The sequence below is a fragment of the Gymnoscopelus microlampas genome, assembly GCF_963454915.1.
Source record: "Gymnoscopelus microlampas genome assembly, chromosome: 11".
Classification (NCBI taxonomy): domain Eukaryota; kingdom Metazoa; phylum Chordata; class Actinopteri; order Myctophiformes; family Myctophidae; genus Gymnoscopelus; species Gymnoscopelus microlampas.
Genome location: NC_139948.1, coordinates 55,248,818 through 55,268,817, shown reverse-complemented (window position 1 = coordinate 55,268,817; position 20,000 = coordinate 55,248,818). Strand labels below are relative to the sequence as shown.

General features: G+C 40.7%; 2 protein-coding genes across 3 annotated transcripts in view; one reads left to right on the top strand and one right to left on the bottom strand.

The window, feature by feature from the left end:
* Window positions 1-9,935, bottom strand: part of scn4ab (sodium channel, voltage-gated, type IV, alpha, b) — an 86,053-nt gene extending 76,118 nt beyond the window's left edge. Inside the window, exon 1 of the mRNA XM_084072687.1 lies at window positions 9,847-9,935. The gene's annotated coding sequence lies outside the window, so the exon portion shown is untranslated. The remainder of the gene's footprint in view (window positions 1-9,846) is intronic.
* The window catches only part of LOC311056226 (properdin-like), a 30,092-nt gene continuing 19,966 nt past the window's right edge, over window positions 9,875-20,000 (top strand). For both annotated transcript variants that reach the window (XM_084072692.1, XM_084072691.1), the window contains exons 1-2: window positions 9,875-10,007; window positions 17,957-18,042. In XM_084072692.1, the coding sequence (XP_083928818.1) occupies window positions 17,988-18,042 (55 nt within the window). In that variant the 5' untranslated portion in view covers window positions 9,875-10,007; window positions 17,957-17,987. The remainder of the gene's footprint in view (window positions 10,008-17,956; window positions 18,043-20,000) is intronic.

Sequence of the window (20,000 nt, the reverse complement as noted above, 5' to 3'; positions counted from 1 at the left end):
CATATCTACATTAAGTTTAACTATGACACCATATCTACATTAAGTTTAATTATGACACCATATCTACATTAAGTTTAATTATGACACCATATCTACATTAAGTTTAACTATGACACCATATCTACATTAAGTTTAACTATGACACCATATCTACATTAAGTTTAATTATGACACCATATCTACATTAAGTTTAATTATGACACCATATCTACATTAAGTTTAATTATGACACCATATCTACATTAAGTTTAATTATGACACCATATCTACATTAAGTTTAACTATGACACCATATCTACATTAAGTTTAATTATGACACCATATCTACATTAAGTTTAATATGACACCATATCTACATTAAGTTTAATTATGACACCATATCTACATTAAGTTTAACTATGACACCATATCTACATTAAGTTTAATTATGACACCATATCTACATTAAGTTTAATTATGACACCATATCTACATTAAGTTTAATTATGACACCATATCTACATTAAGTTTAATTATGACACCATATCTACATTAAGTTTAATTATGACACCATATCTACATTAAGTTTAATTATGACACCATATCTACATTAAGTTTAATTATGACACCATATCTACATTAAGTTTAATTATGACACCATATCTACATTAAGTTTAATTATGACACCATATCTACATTAAGTTTAATATGACACCATATCTACATTAAGTTTAATTATGACACCATATCTACATTAAGTTTAATTATGACACCATATCTACATTAAGTTTAATTATGACACCATATCTACATTAAGTTTAACTATGACACCATATCTACATTAAGTTTAACTATGACACCATATCTACATTAAGGTAGATAAAACAGGTCAAGAGACCCAAAACGTCAAAGCCTGGTTTGAGGAGATGCTTCGTGGCCCTCACATTTAGAACCCGTCCTCACATTTAGAACCCATCCTCACATTTAGAACCCATCCTCACATTTAGAACCCATCAGAGGTTGGTCCAGACAGAGTCCATAACTCATCATCGTCCAAAACATTTTCTTCTAAATAATCCATTTTTATCATTGTCCACCTTATTGTTCCAATTCTTCTCTTTCTACCTGCCTGGCATTTTATCATTGTCCACTAGCCTGGTAAACCCTCCCTCCGGAAATCTCATTTCCATTTGATTTCAGGAGTGAGTCTGGCCTGAACCGCCTTTCTGCAATATTCGCTCTGTACGCCGAACTGACGAGCCTATCAGCGTCGTCACACATCGTTCTGTGATTGAGAGCGACAGTTGGCCAATCAGGTGGCGAGTTTCAGTGAGCCCGAATGAAGCCGAGTGCAGCCTGATTGGGGCCGACAAAAGACGAACGGCAGCCATTGTTGTTTCTATGAGTGCCGTCACTTCTTATTTTCGGTTTTAAAACGGTCTCAAACTTCTTTTTTGAGGCACGGAATTTACTATTAAGATATCGTTTGGATAGAATTTAGTTGTTTAACTTCATGTGGTCAATTAATCATGCCAGAGCCTATTTAAAAATATACATTTAGAGAACCGGCAGGGGCGGGGAGTGACACGCATGTATCCCAATAAGGCAACCTATTTTGGGCATGGCCGTCCCAAAAGTCCCGTTGCGTCACATAGTCTGGAGGTTGTCAAAATGAACTGCTGATTGGCTGAAGGGGAAAAACGATCCTTGGCTGAAGGGGTTGTCAGTCAACGGTATTACTCCCGCCCAACTCCAGCCCACAGCCAATATTGCAGAAAGGCGGTTCAGGCCAGACTCACTCCTGAAATCACATGGAAATGAGATTTCCGGAGGGAGGGTTTACCAGGCTAATTGTCCACCTTATATTGTTCCAATTCTTCTCTTTCTACCTGCCTGGCATTTGCGTGGCTCAAAGTCAAGACACTATAGACTCTACACATTCACTACACAACTCTACACATTCACTACACAACTCTACACATTCACTACACAACTCTACACATTCACTACACAACTCTACACATTCACTACACAACTCTACACAACTCTACACATTCACTACACAACTCTACACATTCACTACACAACTCTACACATTCACTACACAACTCTACACATTCACTACACAACTCTACACATTCACTACACAACTCTACACATTCACTACACAACTCTACACATTCACTACACAACTCTACACAACTCTACACATTCACTACACAACTCTACACATTCACTACACAACTCTACACATACATAGTAACAACAATTACACAACTATCTAAAACAATTGCTGATTGTTTCCAGTTAGGAAACTGTCCTCTATGAGAACAACAAAAAAAATCAATATTCTCACACACACACACACACACACACACACACACACACACACACACACACACACACACACACACACACACACACACACACACACACACACACACACACACACACACACAGAGAGAGAGAGAGAGACAGTGTTTCCGTCATGACCTCTGATGTTTATTTATATTGTGTTCATGTTGATGGGAACTTGTACCCCTGAAAGCTTGGTTTGTATTGACACACACACACACACACACACACACACACACACACACACACACACACACACACACACACACACACACACACACACACACACACACACACACACACACACACACACACACACACACACACACACACACACAGAGAGAGAGATAACAGGTGCAGCCAGCTGTGTTAATCCAGGTGAATGTTGGTTGTGATGCCAAAACTTTAACCTTTCTGTCTGTTAACAACTGTCACCATACTATACTACACTATACTCTAAAACTACTACACTATACTATAAAACTACTACACTATACTATAAAACTACTACACTATACTATTAACCTATACTTCACTATACATATATGTATATACTATAACATTACATTACATTACAGTCATTTAGCAGACTTACAATAAGTACATTCAACATAGGTAGGGAACTAAACTACTAATCACCAGAAGTCTGAAGTGCATTTTCTGCAAAAACAAGCAACCAAGAGCATACCTAGCGCTAAGGTTAAAGTGCAATATATCAGCTACCTACCGTCTTAAACAGATGAGACAAAATAGGAAAATCAAATGAGCAAGAGCTGAAACAAATAAGTGTATCGACTAAACAAGATTTAATAAAACAATACAACAATAAAACAAGAGTTCGTACAACTAGTTAAAGGGATTCTAGGCAACATTAAGCCTAAACTATATAATGATGCTGGGGTGTTTTCCTGCATTGAAACACATGCAGTCCTCTTTCTGAAATCCGTATTTTCCCTACAGTTTATGTTTGTCCGGGACGTAAATTAACGCACGCATGTGCGCATCCTTGTCCGTGTGAACTGTTCCGAGTGAAACCGAGTGCAGCCGACAAAAATGAAACGAGCCGCCATTGTTTTCTGTGGGCAGTTTTAACTTTTAACTTTTGTTTTTTTAAAACGCTCTGAAACTTCTTTTTTGAGGCACGGAATTTACTTTTAAGATATCGTTTGGATAGAATTTAGTTGTTTAACTTCATATATGTGGTCAATTCATCATGACAGAGCCTATTTAAAAATAAAAATTCAGAGAACCGGCAGGGGCGGACCGGCCGGGCAGTGACACGCAGGAGGGGGGGGGAGTGGAGGGCGGTATTTGACAACAGTTTTTTTCTTTTTTTAATCTCTGAACTTGCCTACAATCCCTTTAACAACAAGTAGGCCAGGCAAAGAGGAAGGGTAGTGTTTCCTGAAGAGGGTTTTCAGCCGGTTTTAAGCCTATAACTATACTGTTTGTTAACAACTGTCACTATACTACAGTACACATACTATACTATATATACTATAACTATACTACAGTACACATACTATACTATATATACTATAACTATACTACAGTACACATACTATACGATGACTCAGAAAGATCTACCAACCAAACCTTTTTTTTAATCCCATTACTGAAAATAATAAAAAACTAAACTAAAATGTACTCGAGGGTTGATGTTACAAATGCAAATGTCCTTTCTTTGGAAAAGCGACGCTGGCGTTACATATAAACAAAGGCACTTGGAATATGGACATATTCCGTATGGAAGTATTAGATTGTGCCAAGCACATTTTTATATAACGGAATGCCACTGACGTTTACACACAACTCTCTTTGAAACAAAACATTGCATTGTGGGTCTGCATACTATAGAAGCCACAAAGGGTGCTGACAGGGAGACAGAGGAACCTAACCCTGACCCTTACAGGATTGATTGATTGATTGAAATTTTTATTAGGCAAAAAGAATGTAAAACAACACAGTTACATTTATAATACTTTTGTCTAAAAGGTCCGGCCAAAAAAGTCCTTGCGGGCTTGTTTCCATTGGGGTCCTTGAAAGGACACACAGATGTCTCCCTCATGAGACAGATGAAGCAGGGACCCCCTAGCTGAGAGACAGATGAAGCAGGGACCCCATAGCTGATAGACAGACTAGAAAAAGTGCTCCTCGGAGCACAGGTTAGGTAGGTTGTATTGGACTCCTGGCTATATAATAGGCCAAAGTGAAAAGGGTGCCATTTCTTCATAGGCCGTGCGCTGCGTTCATGATTTGCAGCATTTTGTTCAAAACGGGCTACTCTTGCAAACTTTAGATGTCAATGTTAGCCAATCAGGATGGAATATGAAAAAATCAAACAGATCTATCTTGATCACATGACTATAGAGATCATGTGTACCGATTTGCGTGAAATTTGGATAAAATGTGAAGGCTTAATTTAAAAAAAAAAGTTTTACATAAGTCGGCCTCCTGGTGGCGCTATAAAAAGCTAATGTGAAAAATGCAGGACAGATGTTTTTCCTCGGCCTCTAGGGAGTATGCGTGCAAAGTTTCACGCAGATCTGTGCAGTTATAGTCAAAAACGCAAATCGGCCTTTTATAGCGCCACCATGAGGCTGATTTGAACATTTTCAAGTGACATAATCTTCCTCTGCCTAGTGGGAATGTGTGTGTGAAATTTCAGAGAAATAGCAAGCTGCGTTCATGATTTGAGGCATTTAGTTCAAAACGGACCAATCCTGCAAACTTTGGAAGCCAACCTTAGCCAATCAGGATGGAATATGGAAAATCAGACAGATCCGTGTTGATCACATGACTATAGAGATACTGTGTACCGATTTGCGTGATATTTGGATAAAATCTGTAGGAGTACTGTCAAATAATATGTTTTGCACAAATCGGCCTCCTGGTGGCGCTATAACAGGCCCATGTGAAAAATTTGGGGCAGAAGTTCGGAAATGGCATCCAGGGAGTGTGTGTGCACAGTTTCACTGCGATCAAGACAACGGTGCCGGAGATTAGCTGTTCACAGATGGACGGACGGACGGACGGACGGACGGACGGACGGACGGACGGACGGACACACACACACACACACACACACACACACACACACATGTAAACACACATGTAAACACACATGTAAACACACACACACGCTTGTGAAAATATCTGTCCTGTGTTTCAGATTATTGTCTCCGCCAGGCCGAAGGCATGGCGAGAGAGTATGTTTCACCCTTCGTCCGTCCGTCCGAACCTGTCCGTGTGTTACCAAATCTCCGGCACCGTTGGCCCGGTCGCTGTGAAACTGTGCACTCCCTGGATGCTAATTCAGAACCTCTGCCTCAAATTTTTCACATGGGCCTGTTATAGCGCCACCCGGAGGCCGATTTGTGCAAAACCCATTTTTTCACATTACTCCTACAGCTTTTAACCAAACGTCATGCAAATCGGTACACTGTATCTCTATAGTCATGTGATCAACCCTGATCTGTCCGATTTCCCATATTCCATCCTCATTGGTTAAGGTTGCCATCCAAAGTTTGCAGGATTGGTCCGTTTTGAACAAACTGCCTCAAACCATGAACACAGCTTGCGATTTCCGTGAATTTTCACACGCACATTCCCACTAGGCCGAGGAAGAAATGCCACCCTTTTCACATTGGCCTGTTATAGCGCCACCAGCAGGTCTAATTTAGCAAAACACATTTTTGGAACAAAATGCCTCAAATCATGAATGCAGTGTCCGATTGCCGTGAAAGACCTAAGAATAAATGGCACCCTTTTCACATTGGCCTATTATATCGCCACCAGGAGGCCAGAATAACCTACCTGACCTGGCGAAGACCTGTGCTCCGAGGAGCACTTTTTCTAGTTTTCCTTGATTCTGAGTGAAAGACCAACTTGTTCTTATTCTGTCTTATTCTGTCTACTGTCATTATTATACAGTCTGGTTATTCTGTATACTGTCATTATTATACAGTCTGGTTATTCTGTCTACTGTCATTATTATACAGTCTGGTTATTCTGTATACTGTCATTATTATACAGTCTGGTTATTCTGTCTACTGTCATTATTATACAGTCTGGTTATTCTGTCTACTGTCATTATTATACAGTCTGGTTATTCTGTATACTGTCATTATTATACAGTCTGGTTATTCTGTATACTGTCATTATTATACAGTCTGGTTATTCTGTCTACTGTCATTATTATACAGTCTGGTTATTCTGTATACTGTCATTATTATACAGTCTGGTTATTCTGTATACTGTCATTATTATACAGTCTGGTTATTCTGTATACTGTCATTATTGTCTCCACCAGGTCGTCCGTCATTCTGTCATTTTGTGAACAGCTAATCTCTGGCACCGTTGGCTTGATGGCAGTGAAACTGTGCACACACTCCCTGGATGCCAGAGCAGAACCTCTGCCCCAAAATGTTTCACATGGGCCTGTTATAGCGCCACCAGGAGGCCGCTTTTTGTGACACTTTTCTTTTTTATATTACTCCAAAAAATGTTGTCCAAACATCATGCAAATCGGTAGACATTATCTCTATAGTCAAGTGATCAAGATGGTTCCGTCCGATCTTTCATATTACATCCTGATTGGCAAATTCCAAACATTGCTGACCAACAATAACCTACTGTACCAGACGGAGACCTGTGCTCCGAGGAGCACTGTCTCTAGTTATACAGTGTGGTGATGTGAGGTTAGTGATCCATTGTCTAGTAGTTATTATAAACATATATACAGTGTGGTGGTGATGTGAGGGTGGTGATCCATTGTCTAGTAGTTATTATAAACATATATACAGTGTGGTGATGTGAGGTTAGTGATCCATTGTCTAGTAGTTATTATAAACATATATACAGTGTGGTGATGTGAGGTTAGTGATCCATTGTCTAGTAGTTATAATAAACATATATACAGTGTGGTGGTGATGTGAGGTCAGTGATCCATTGTCTAGTAGTTATAATAAACATATATACAGTGTGGTGATGTGAGGGTAGTGATCCATTGTCTAGTAGTTATTATAAACATATATACAGTGTGGTGGTGATGTGAGGGTAGTGATCCATTGTCTAGTAGTTATTATAAACATATATACAGTGTGGTGGTGATGTGAGGTTAGTGATCCATTGTCTAGTAGTTATTATAAACATATATACAGTGTGGTGGTGATGTGAGGGTAGTGATCCATTGTCTAGTAGTTATTATAAACATATATACAGTGTGGTGGTGATGTGAGGGTAGTGATCCATTGTCTAGTAGTTATTATAAACATATATACAGTGTGGTGGTGATGTGAGGTTAGTGATCCATTGTCTAGTAGTTATTATAAACATATATACAGTGTGGTGATGTGAGGGTAGTGATCCATTGTCTAGTAGTTATTATAAACATATATACAGTGTGGTGGTGATGTGAGGGTAGTGATCCATTGTCTAGTAGTTATTATAAACATATATACAGTGTGGTGGTGATGTGAGGGTAGTGATCCATTGTCTAGTAGTTATAATAAACATATATACAGTGTGGTGGTGATGTGAGGTTAGTGATCCATTGTCTAGTAGTTATAATAAACATATATACAGTGTGGTGATGTGATGTTAGTGATCCATTGTCTAGTAGTTATTATAAACATATATACAGTGTGGTGGTGATGTGAGGTTAGTGATCCATTGTCTAGTAGTTATTATAAACATATATACAGTGTGGTGATGTGAGGGTAGTGATCCATTGTCTAGTAGTTATTATAAACATATATACAGTGTGGTGATGTGATGTTAGTGATCCATTGTCTAGTAGTTATTATAAACATATATACAGTGTGGTGGTGATGTGAGGTTAGTGATCCATTGTCTAGTAGTTATTATAAACATATATACAGTGTGGTGGTGATGTGATGTTAGTGATCCATTGTCTAGTAGTTATAATAAACATATATACAGTGTGGTGGTGATGTGAGGGTAGTGATCCATTGTCTAGTAGTTATTATAAACATATATACAGTGTGGTGGTGATGTGAGGTTAGTGATCCATTGTCTAGTAGTTATTATAAACATATATACAGTGTGGTGATGTGAGGGTAGTGATCCATTGTCTAGTAGTTATAATAAACATATATACAGTGTGGTGGTGATGTGAGGTTAGTGATCCATTGTCTAGTAGTTATTATAAACATATATACAGTGTGGTGATGTGAGGGTAGTGATCCATTGTCTAGTAGTTATAATAAACATATATACAGTGTGGTGATGTGAGGTTAGTGATCCATTGTCTAGTAGTTATTATAAACATATATACAGTGTGGTGGTGATGTGAGGTTAGTGATCCATTGTCTAGTAGTTATAATAAACATATATACAGTGTGGTGATGTGAGGTTAGTGATCCATTGTCTAGTAGTTATTATAAACATATATACAGTGTGGTGATGTGAGGGTAGTGATCCATTGTCTAGTAGTTATTATAAACATATATACAGTGTGGTGATGTGAGGTTAGTGATCCATTGTCTAGTAGTTATAATAAACATATATACAGTGTGGTGATGTGATGTTAGTGATCCATTGTCTAGTAGTTATTATAAACATATATACAGTGTGGTGATGTGAGGTTAGTGATCCATTGTCTAGTAGTTATAATAAACATATATACAGTGTGGTGATGTGAGGTTAGTGATCCATTGTCTAGTAGTTATTATAAACATATATACAGTGTGGTGGTGATGTGAGGTTAGTGATCCATTGTCTAGTAGTTATAATAAACATATATACAGTGTGGTGATGTGAGGGTAGTGATCCATTGTCTAGTAGTTATAATAAACATATATACAGTGTGGTGATGTGAGGTTAGTGATCCATTGTCTAGTAGTTATTATAAACATATATACAGTGTGGTGGTGATGTGAGGTTAGTGATCCATTGTCTAGTAGTTATAATAAACATATATACAGTGTGGTGGTGATGTGAGGGTAGTGATCCATTGTCTAGTAGTTATAATAAACATATATACAGTGTGGTGGTGATGTGAGGTTAGTGATCCATTGTCTAGTAGTTATAATAAACATATATACAGTGTGGTGGTGATGTGAGGTTAGTGATCCATTGTCTAGTAGTTATAATAAAGCTGTTTTGTCTAATGTATTAAAGTACTGAAGACAACAGGTTTTCATCCATGGATCAATTTCAGTTTTTTTTTTAAAGGATTGTTAGGTTATAATTGCACAAACATGAACACTCTCGCTCTCTCTCTCTCTCTCTCTCTCTCTCTCTCTCTCTCTCTCTCTCTCTCTCTCTCTCTCTCTCTCTCTCTCTCTCTCTCTCTCTCTCTCTCTCTCTCTCTCTCTCTCTCTCTCTCTCTCTCTCTCTCTCTCTCTCTCTCTCTCTCTCTCTCTCTCTCTCTCTCTCCTTGTACTGAAGTCTAGATCACGTCAGAGTGAGACAGACAGACAGACAGACAGACAGACAGACAGACAGACAGACAGACAGACAGACAGACAGACAGACAGATAGACCTACCTGTTGCTGATTTTAAACTTAATTCCACAAAGAAACCAAGAGTAACGTTATAGTCAGTGTGTCTCTCTCTCTCTCTCTGTCTGTCTGTCTGTCTGTCTGTCTGTCTGTCTGTCCGTGGATCTTACAGCTGCTCGCAACTGAAATCTGAGAGCTGAGACCAGGTAGTGTGTCACTTCACACACACACACACACACACACGCACGCACGCACGCACACACGCACCCCAAATGATATCTCTATCCTCTCTCTCTCTCTCTCTCACGCACGCACCCCAAATGATATCTCTCTCTCTCTCAGTCTCTCTCTCTCTCTCTCTCTCTCTCTCTCTCTCTGAGTGGAAGGAGTGAGTGTGGTGCGGAGCGTTTGTTTGAGAGGTGTTTGCGAGTGTTTTTTCCTATCTATCTCTTTATCCGTAGGGGATGTGAATAGTGAGCTTACAGTTTTTATTGTTAGTGTTTATATAGCGGGATCTCTGCTGGTCGGGGGTGCACGGCGCACGTAGCTATGGAGTTTGTTAATCTGACAAGAAAGCATGGTATAAAGATCACATCAACATTTCAGTGTTCAGTAGAGGAGTGTAGTTTGGCTGTTGGGAAGGTGGTTGGTAACGGCAGCGTTACGTCCGCAGCGCGGATGAATAGCGCTGTTGTGATTTTGATTGATCATATTGACAAAGTAAACACGCTGGTGGAGAACGGCATTGTTATAAAAGGCACGTTTGTACCTGTGGTGCCTCTTGCTACTCCAGGGAAGAAAGTGATACTTTCTGATGTTCCTCCGTTCATTAGAGATGAAGTGTTGACAGGAGAGTTATCCCGACATGGAAAAAGTATCTCTCAAATTACAAAAGTGCATGCAGGCTGTAAATCTCCAGAATTAAAGCATGTGGTTTCACACAGAAGGCAGTTATACATGATTCTGAACAGAAATGAGGATTTGAACTTGGCTTTCAAACTGAAAGTAGATGAGTTTTACTACGTTATTTTTGCAATTTTTGCAAAATCAGAAAGTCTATGAAATGTTTTGTTTGTGGGTTGGAGGGACACCTCACCAGAGCTTGTCCAGAAAAAGACTCTGAGCAGAATAAGAAAAACGAAAAAAAAGACAGAAAGAGACAATGAGGCAGGAAGGACAGGATGGTGTGGAGGGACAGGAAGAGATGGGAGACAGGGAGGAAGAAGAGGGTGATACAGATGATACACAGCAAGACAGTCAGATGAGTGAGGAAGGAGGACAGAGTGGGACAGATGTTTCAGAACAAGACAGTGAGGAGGAAGGAGGACAGGGTGAGACAGGTGATGCACAGAAAGACAGTGAGGAGGAAGGAGGACAGAGTGGGACAGATGTTTCAGAACAAGACAGTGAGGAGGAAGGAGGACAGGGTGAGACAGATGTTTCAGAACAAGACAGTGAGGAGGAAGGAGGACAGAGTGGGACAGATGTTTCAGAACAAGACAGTGAGGAGGAAGGAGGACAGGGTGAGACAGATGTTTCGGAACAAGACAGTGAGGAGGAAGGAGGACAGAGTGGGACAGATGTTTCAGAACAAGACAGTGAGGAGGAAGGAGGACAGAGTGGGACAGATGTTTCAGAACAAGACAGTGAGGAGGAAGGAGGACAGGGTGAGACAGATGTTTCAGAACAAGACAGTGAGGAGGAAGGAGGACAGAGTGAGACAGATGTTTCAGAACAAGACAGTGAGGAGGAAGGAGGACAGGGTGAGACAGGTGATGCACAGAAAGACAGTCAGGTGAGTGAGAAAAGACAGGAGGAGACAGATAAGGGACAGAAAGTTGCCATAGGAATGTTTTTTGGCTCAGCATCTGTCCTAAATGTAAAACAAAATGAAATAAGTCAAAGGCCTGCAGAGATTGTAGTAGTGGGAGGGGGAGAGGTTGATATGGAAAATGCTGATGAAGGCTTAAAAGTGCCACGGTTGAAAAGGAAAAAGAAAAATAATAGTGGAAGGTCACTCAAAGCTAGCAAAGTCACAGATAAAGCAGTAAAAGAGGTAACGGAGTCTGATTCTAGTGTTTATGCTGCTGAGAGTGAAAGTGAAACCTCTGATCTCAAGATGGTGGTTAGCCAGGAGACAAAGGTCAAATATACAGTTGACGAAATACAGGATTTTTTGCAGAAAACCAAAAACATGAAGAGAGTGAAAGTGGGAGATTACTTCTCTGATTTAGAGTGTTTTTCTAATTCTGTTCGGCATCACTTGAGTTCTAAAGGGGAAGGAGGTTTTACTCAACAGGAAACCGCCAGAATAAAGAAAGTTGTCTCAAAAGTCAGTTCAATGCTAAATAATGGATGTGTTGATGAATAATGTTGTACACACTGTGTGCAGTAGGTTAGTATTGTGTTTATGTTTGCTTCTAATATCTCTAACTATGAGTCATTGTAATATCAGTACTTTGAATTTAAATGGGGCTAGAGATATAGCAAAAAGGTCTGTTTTGTATGAATTGATGACAACCAAAAAAACGGATGTGATGTTTGTACAAGAGACTCACAGTGACTGTTTTAATGAGTGTGATTGGAAAAGAGAGTGGGAGGGGGAAATGGTGCAAAAGAGCACAACCAGTGGGGAGGGGGGGGGGGCATTCTCTTCTCAAAGAATTTCACACCAGTATCTATTGAGATAGACCAGATGGTTGAGGGCAGGTTGTTGGTAGTGAGGGCGTTTTTTGAAATTTTTAATTTAAGTTTCATTAATGTGTATGCTCCTACTACGGGTCCTGAAAGAGTTTTTTTTTTTTTACAAACGCTGAGTCATAGGCTAAGTAATGTTGATGTTGAGGATTATTTGTTTCTTGGTGGAGATTTTAACTCTACAGTAAATGATTGTTATGACAGGAATCATTTAGAACCTCACAGTGCTTCACAAAGTGCACTGAGAACACTAATAGAGTCACATGATTTAGATGATGTGTGGAGAAGTTTCAATGGTGATAAAAGACAGTACCCTTGGGCCCATAGCAGAGGTAATCTGGTATCTCTGGCTCGGTTGGACCGTTTTTATTGTTTTAAGCATCATTTTAATATTTTCAAAAAGTGCAGAATATTGCCTGTTGGTTTTTCTGATCATTCAATGGTTGATTGTAACGTTTCGATCATGAATGTAAAGCCAAAAAGTGCATACTGGCATTTTAACACAGCTTTACTAAATGATGAACATTTTAAGGATGTTTTTCGTTTTTTTGGGGGGGGTAATTTTTAAGAACAGAAAAGAAGACTTTAATTCTCTGAGACAGTGGTGGGATTATGGGAAGGTTTTGTCAGCAGAACACTCTCAATGTCACACCAGACATCACCAGATCTATGGAGGATCTATAGGGATAGAAGTTGTGGAATTGCAGAGTCTTGTAGATTCCACTGGAAATAGAGGTCATATTGAAGAAGTCTAAAAGTTCTGCTCTTAGAGACCTACTAGGCCATTGGTTCTCAAAGTGGGGTCCGGGGACCCCCAGGGGTACTTGAGGGGGTTCCAGGGGGTCCCCAGCTAAATGATGGATAGGAACCAAATGGACCCTTATGGGTCTGTAACTCTGAGAGTGTACAAATGGAACCAAATGGACCCTAACGGGTCCATTTGGTTCCATTTGTACGTAATGGGGGTCCGTAGCCTAATGTCAAACTGGTGGTCCTTGAAATATATTTTTTTTTACCGCTAGAGCCGTAAAAATCTTCTCTTATGGGGGTTCGTGGCTTATATTTTCAAATGGGGGTCCGCGGGCTAATAAGTGTCAATTTGGGGGTCCTTGACATGAAAAAGTTTGAGAACCACTGTACTAGGCACTAGAGCGCAGGGAGCGCTGGTCCGGTCACGGTTCCAGAGTGCAACGCTGATGGATGCACCGTCACAGTATGTCTTTGGCCTTGAGAAGAGGAACGGGCAGAGCCGTTTAATTCATGCACTGTGATCTGATACAGGAGCTCAGAGATTCAAATGACATTCGGAGAAGAGCCGTGGATTTTTACTCTGAGCTTTATAGCAGTGAATATAAGGACAATGAAGAACTATTTGATCACTTTTGTGACAATTTGGCCCAAGTTCCAGAAGATGGCAACGCTGAGCTGGGAAAACCGCTGGGGCCAAATGAACTTCTAACAGCCCTACAGAGTATGGAGGGGGGAAAGGCCCCTGGGATCGATGGGCTCCCGGTGGAGTTTTATAAGGAGTTCTGGAGCGAGATGGGTGAGGATCTTCTAAATGTTTTCAACTAAAGTTTCAAAGATATGCTGCTGCCTCTAAGCTGCAGGAGAGCAGTAATAACTCTGTTACCGAAGAAAGGAGATCTCCAAGAGATCAAAAATTGGCGTCCTGTGTCTCTTCTCTGCACAGATTATAAAATTCTGTCGAAAGCGTTGGCCAACAGACTCAGAGAGGTGATGGACCTCATAATACATCAGGACCAGACATGTTGTGTGCCTGGTAGGTCTATACTGGACAATGTGTCCTTAATTCGTGATATTTTGGACATCTCTAGTTCATTAGGCATTGATACTGGTCTCATTCCGCTGGATCAGCAGAAGGCGTTCGATAGAGCTGAGCACCTTTACCTCTGGAAAACCCTGGAGAGTTTTGGCCTCAGCTCAGGTCTTATTGCCATGATCAAGGTGTTGTATCAGGACATTGAGAGTGTACTAAAAATCAATGGAGGTCTAAGTGCCCCTTTTAAAGTGTGTCGAGGGGTAAGACAGGGCTGCAGTCTCTCAGGAATGTTGTACTCAATTTCTATTGAACCACTGTTATGCAAAATCAGGAATAGTATTGGAGGTCTGTTTTTAAAAGATAAAGTAGCTAAAGTAAATTGGGAAAAAAAGTGAAGCACTGGCAGTTGGGAGTTGGAGGGAGGGTTTTCCTAATTTACCAGGGGGGTTGAGATGGAAAAAGGATGGAATCAAATATCTTGGAGTGTATGTTGGAAATGACAATATTGTTCAGAAGAACTGGGAAGGTGTGTTAGAAAAAGTGGAAGGAAGGCTCAATAAGTGGAAATGGTTAAAACCTCAAATGTCCCTCAGAGGTAGAGCACTCATCATCAACACTTTGGTAGCTTCTGCTCTGTGGCACAAGGCTGGCCTGTATGGAGCCACCTAGAGGCTTAGTAAAAAAGGTGCAATCAGTTTTGGTGGATTTTTTTCTGGGACAGATTGCACTGGGTACCACAGAGTGTTTGTTTTTACCAAAAGAGGAGGGGGGGCAAGGTCTTATTCACATAGAGAGTAGGATAGCAGCTTTTAGAGTACAGTTTGCACAACGCTTTCTTATTGGCCCAGAAGATGTGGTGTGGAGAGAAGTTGCAAGCAACATTTTGCGGAGGACAGCTGGGCTGGGGTTAGACACTTCACTCTTTTTAATGGACTGTACTGTGTTAAACTTGCGTGGATTTCCTCCTTTTTATCAAGCAGTTTTTAAGGCGTGGAACTGTTTCAAATGGAGCTCTCTTCACTGGCTACTTGAGGAGCCACTTATTAATGGAGCCAGGCTGGATATACAGGACAGTTCGACACCGGGTCTAAATCAAATGCTTCGTACTTCAGGAGCTGTCATACTGAGGAACATCGTGGATATAGCTGGTCCTGACCTGAGCAATACGCTGGCTGTGGCCTCCTTTCTGGGGCTGAGGTCTTTACGACAGACCAGGAATATGTTGAATTTGGGGATTAAAAGGCTGACTGAGGAAGAAGTCGAGATGCTGAAGGAGTACAGTGAAGGAGTGGAGATTCCGGATGGGAGGGATCCTTTTCCAGAGATGGGTTTTGTACCAAATCTGGATTTGGTTTCAGGGCCTTTATTAAATATGGAGGGACGCAAAATGGTGGATTTGTACACAGCAAAAGGAAAAGTGATGTACAAAAACTGTGTTAAAGCATTGAACAAAAACAAACTGAGTGGAAGGATTGATACAGTGTGGAGACAAAAACTGGAACTGGACAGTGAGGAGAAGCCAATATGGAGGGTTTTGTATAAACTCCCTATAAGGAAAAGGACTGGGGATTTACAGTGGAGGATTTTACATGGTGCCATTGCAGTAAATGCTTTTATTTCTTTGGTCAACCCCACAGTGTCAAGCAAATGTCCTTTTTGTGAAGAGAGAGTGCAAAAGACTTTGTGACATTTTTAATACATTGGAAAATATGTTCAAATGGTTTGAAGAAGAGTGGTCTAAGACTGCTTTTATTCTGGGAGCAGGTTACAGGAAAGTTGACTGTGTGAAATGGCAATTATTAAATCTGGTCTTAGGAGAGGCAAAAATGGCTATATACAGTAGCAGGAAGAATAGAGTTGAAGATAAGGCAGGGCAAAATGCACTCTCTGTTTTTATATCTTTGGTGAAAGCCAGAATATGGATTGATTTTCGTTTTTTTAAAGGAATGAACAACATTGAGGAATTCATTGAAAAGTGGTGCTATAATGATGCTTTGTGTGCTGTGGTAGATGACAATTTAATTTTTTATATATTTTTTGTTTGAAGTATGGGTATTCACATGTGTTTTTGTGATGTCTTGAAAAAAATGACTGGATTTTAAATAGTTTTTTTAATAAAAGATTTGTTAAAAATCAAAGCTCTCTCTCTCTCTCTCTCTCTCTCTCTCTCTCTCTCTCTCTCTCTCTCTCTCTCATGTGCATGTCAAATTATTGTCTTTCTCCGCAGACCATCTGAATTAAAAACAAATATATATTCCAAATATTATTTCACTTTCTTTTCAAGATCTTTTTGAAAATATCAGATCTACAAGCTCACTGTGAGCTTGGATTCAAGCCCCGCAAACACCGTTCCCGTGTAAACGGACGGCACATTTGATACTTCATTTTGCCGTTTTCTGTAAAGACTGTCGTGTAAACGGCACTTAAGATTAGATGTTGGTCAGTTTAACAGTGCAAAAGCACAATTGCCTTGATGCCTGGCCCTATAACATTAAGAGCATCAACGAGTGTCAGCTGGACACAGACACACACACCTGCAGTGCTCTAACTTTAAAGTGACTGGAGTTTCATTTCTCTGCAAAAGCCTTTGAATATGATTAAGGATTACTGTGATTACGGTAAGCTCACATTTCATATCACACACACACACACACCATACAGTAAGAACTACTAAACTACTACAACTACTACTACTACTAAACCTTAGGGTTTAGTGTAGGGCAGTGGTTTAGTCAGTGGTTTAGTCAGTGGTTTAGTCAGTGGTTTAGTCAGTGGTTTAGTCCAGGTCAGTGGTCAACATCTGCGCTACAAGAAATGAAAAACAGGGTTCATGAGGAGGAGGGACATGGGCCGTCCTTTCATGAGGAGGAGGAGGGACATGGGCCGTCCTTTCATGAGGAGGAGGAGGGACTAGGACAGGTTGGAGGAGAAAACTGATAATATATATAATATATGATAACAAACTGAGAACCCTTAACAACACACTCAATGCCATGGAGACAGACAGACAGACAGACAGACAGACAGACAGACAGACAGACAGACAGACAGACAGACAGACAGACAGACAGACAGACAGACAGACAGGCTGCGGCCAGAGAGTGGTGAGACAGCATGTGACAAACATATGGACATGATCCTCTACTTACCCCTAGTGGTACGTGAATGTACTGCAGAAGGTTTAATGATAAATGATCTTTAACAAAATGACAATAAACTTCTGTGTATTGTTTGTTTATATAATTAAGACATTGAACAAATCAAGGTAACATCATAGTATTATCACAAATCAATTACTAATTATTATAGATCTGTGTTCTGTCGCCAAGCATCACATGACCTGACACAGAGAGAGAGAGAGAGAGAGAGAGAGAGAGAGAGAGAGAGAGAGAGAGAGAGAGAGAGAGAGAGAGAGAGAGAGAGAGAGAGAGAGAGCAAACATTGATGTTGAAAGATGGCCGGTCAATGAACTGTCCACTGGACTTACTGGAAACACACACACACACACACACACACACACACACACACACACACACACACACACACACACACACACACACACACACACACACACACACACACACACACACACACACACACACACACACACACACACACAGAGAGTTACGGTAAGGTCTTGTTTACTGTGTGAACTTCTCTTTTCTATTGAAACAGCGTCAGAGAAGAGAAGAGAAGAGAAGAGAAGATGAAATCTATTCTTCTGCTAATAATTGTCCTGTCTGACTGTCTGCAGAATACAGGTAAGTGTCTGTCTGTCTGTCTGTCTGTCTGTCTGTCTGTCTGTCTGTCTGTCTGTCTGTCTGTCTGTCTGTCTGTCTGTCTGTCTGTGTCTGTCTGTGTCTGTCTGTCTGTCTGTCTGTCTGTCTGTCTGTCTGTCTGTCTGTCTGTCTGTTTTTTAGATTATTTTGTGGGGGCGTTTATGCCTTCATGGAGGACAGTTAGACAGAGGAATAGAGAGAGAGATGGACAGTTAGACAGAGGAATAGAGAGAGAGATGGAAAGTTAGACAGAGGAATAGAGAGAGAGATGGACAGTTAGACAGAGGAATAGAGAGAGAGATGGAGAGTTAGACAGAGGAATAGAGAGAGAGAGAGATGGACAGTTAGACAGAGGAATAGAGAGAGAGATGGACAGTTAGACAGAGGAATAGAGAGAGAGAGAGATGGACAGAGAGAGAGGGAAGAGGAATAGAGAGAGAGATGGACAGTTAGACAAGATGAGAAGAGAGAGAGACAGTTAGACAGAGGAATAGAGAGAGAGATGGACAGTTAGACAGAGGAAGAGAGAGAGAGATGGACAGTTAGACAGAGGAATAGAGAGAGAGATGGACAGTTAGACAGAGGAATAGAGAGAGAGATGGACAGTTAGACAGAGGAAGAGAGAGAGAGATGGACAGTTAGACAGAGGAATAGAGAGAGAGATGGACAGTTAGACAGAGGAATAGAGAGAGAGATGGACAGTTAGACAGAGGAATAGAGAGAGAGATGGACAGTTAGACAGAGGAATAGAGAGAGAGATGGACAGTTAGACAGAGGAATAGAGAGAGAGAGATGGACAGTTTGACAGAGGAATAGAGAGAGAGAGAGGGGACAGATAGACAGAGGAGAGAGAAGAGAGAGAGAGATGGACAGTTAGACAGAGGAATAGAGAGAGAGATGGACAGTTAGACAGAGGAATAGAGAGAGAGATGGACAGTTAGACAGAGGAATAGAGAGAGAGATGGACAGTTAGACAGAGGAATAGAGAGAGAGAGAGAGATGGACAGTTAGACAGAGGAATAGAGAGAGAGATGGACAGTTAGACAGAGGAAAAGAAGAGAGAGATGGACAGTTAGACAGAGGAATAGAGAGAGAGATGGACAGTTAGACAGAGGAATAGAGAGAGAGAGATGGACAGTTAGACAGAGGAATAGAGAGAGAGATGGACAGTTAGACAGAGGAATAGAGAGAGAGAGAGAGAGAGAGAGAGAGAGAGAGATAGATGGACAGTTAGACAGAGGAATAGAGAGAGAGATGGACAGTTAGACAGAGGAATAGAGAGAGAGAGATGGACAGTTAGACAGAGGAATAGAGAGAGAGATGGACAGTTAGACAGAGGAATAGAGAGAGAGAGAGAGAGAGAGAGAGAGAGAGAGAGAGATGGACAGTTAGACAGAGGAATAGAGAGAGAGAGAGATGGACAGTTAGACAGAGGAATAGAGAGAGATAGATGGACAGTTAGACAGAGGAATAGAGAGAGAGATGGACAGTTAGACAGAGGAATAGAGAGAGAAGAGATGGACAGTTAGACAGAGGAATAGAGAGAGAGAGAGATGGACAGTTAGACAGAGGAATAGAGAGAGAGAGATGGACAGTTAGACAGAGGAATAGAGAGAGAGAGAGATGGACAGTTAGACAGAGGAATAGAGAGAGAGAGAGATGGACAGTTAGACAGAGGAATAGAGAGAGAGATGGACAGTTAGACAGAGGAATAGAGAGAGAGAGAGATGGACAGTTAGACAGAGGAATAGAGAGAGAGAGATGGACAGTTAGACAGAGGAATAGAGAGAGAGAGATGGACAGTTAGACAGAGGAATAGAGAGAGAGAGAGAGATGGACAGTTAGACAGAGGAATAGAGAGAGAGAGAGAGAGAGATGGACAGTTAGACAGAGGATAGGGACAGTTAGATGAGGAATAGAGAGAGAGAGAGATGGACAGG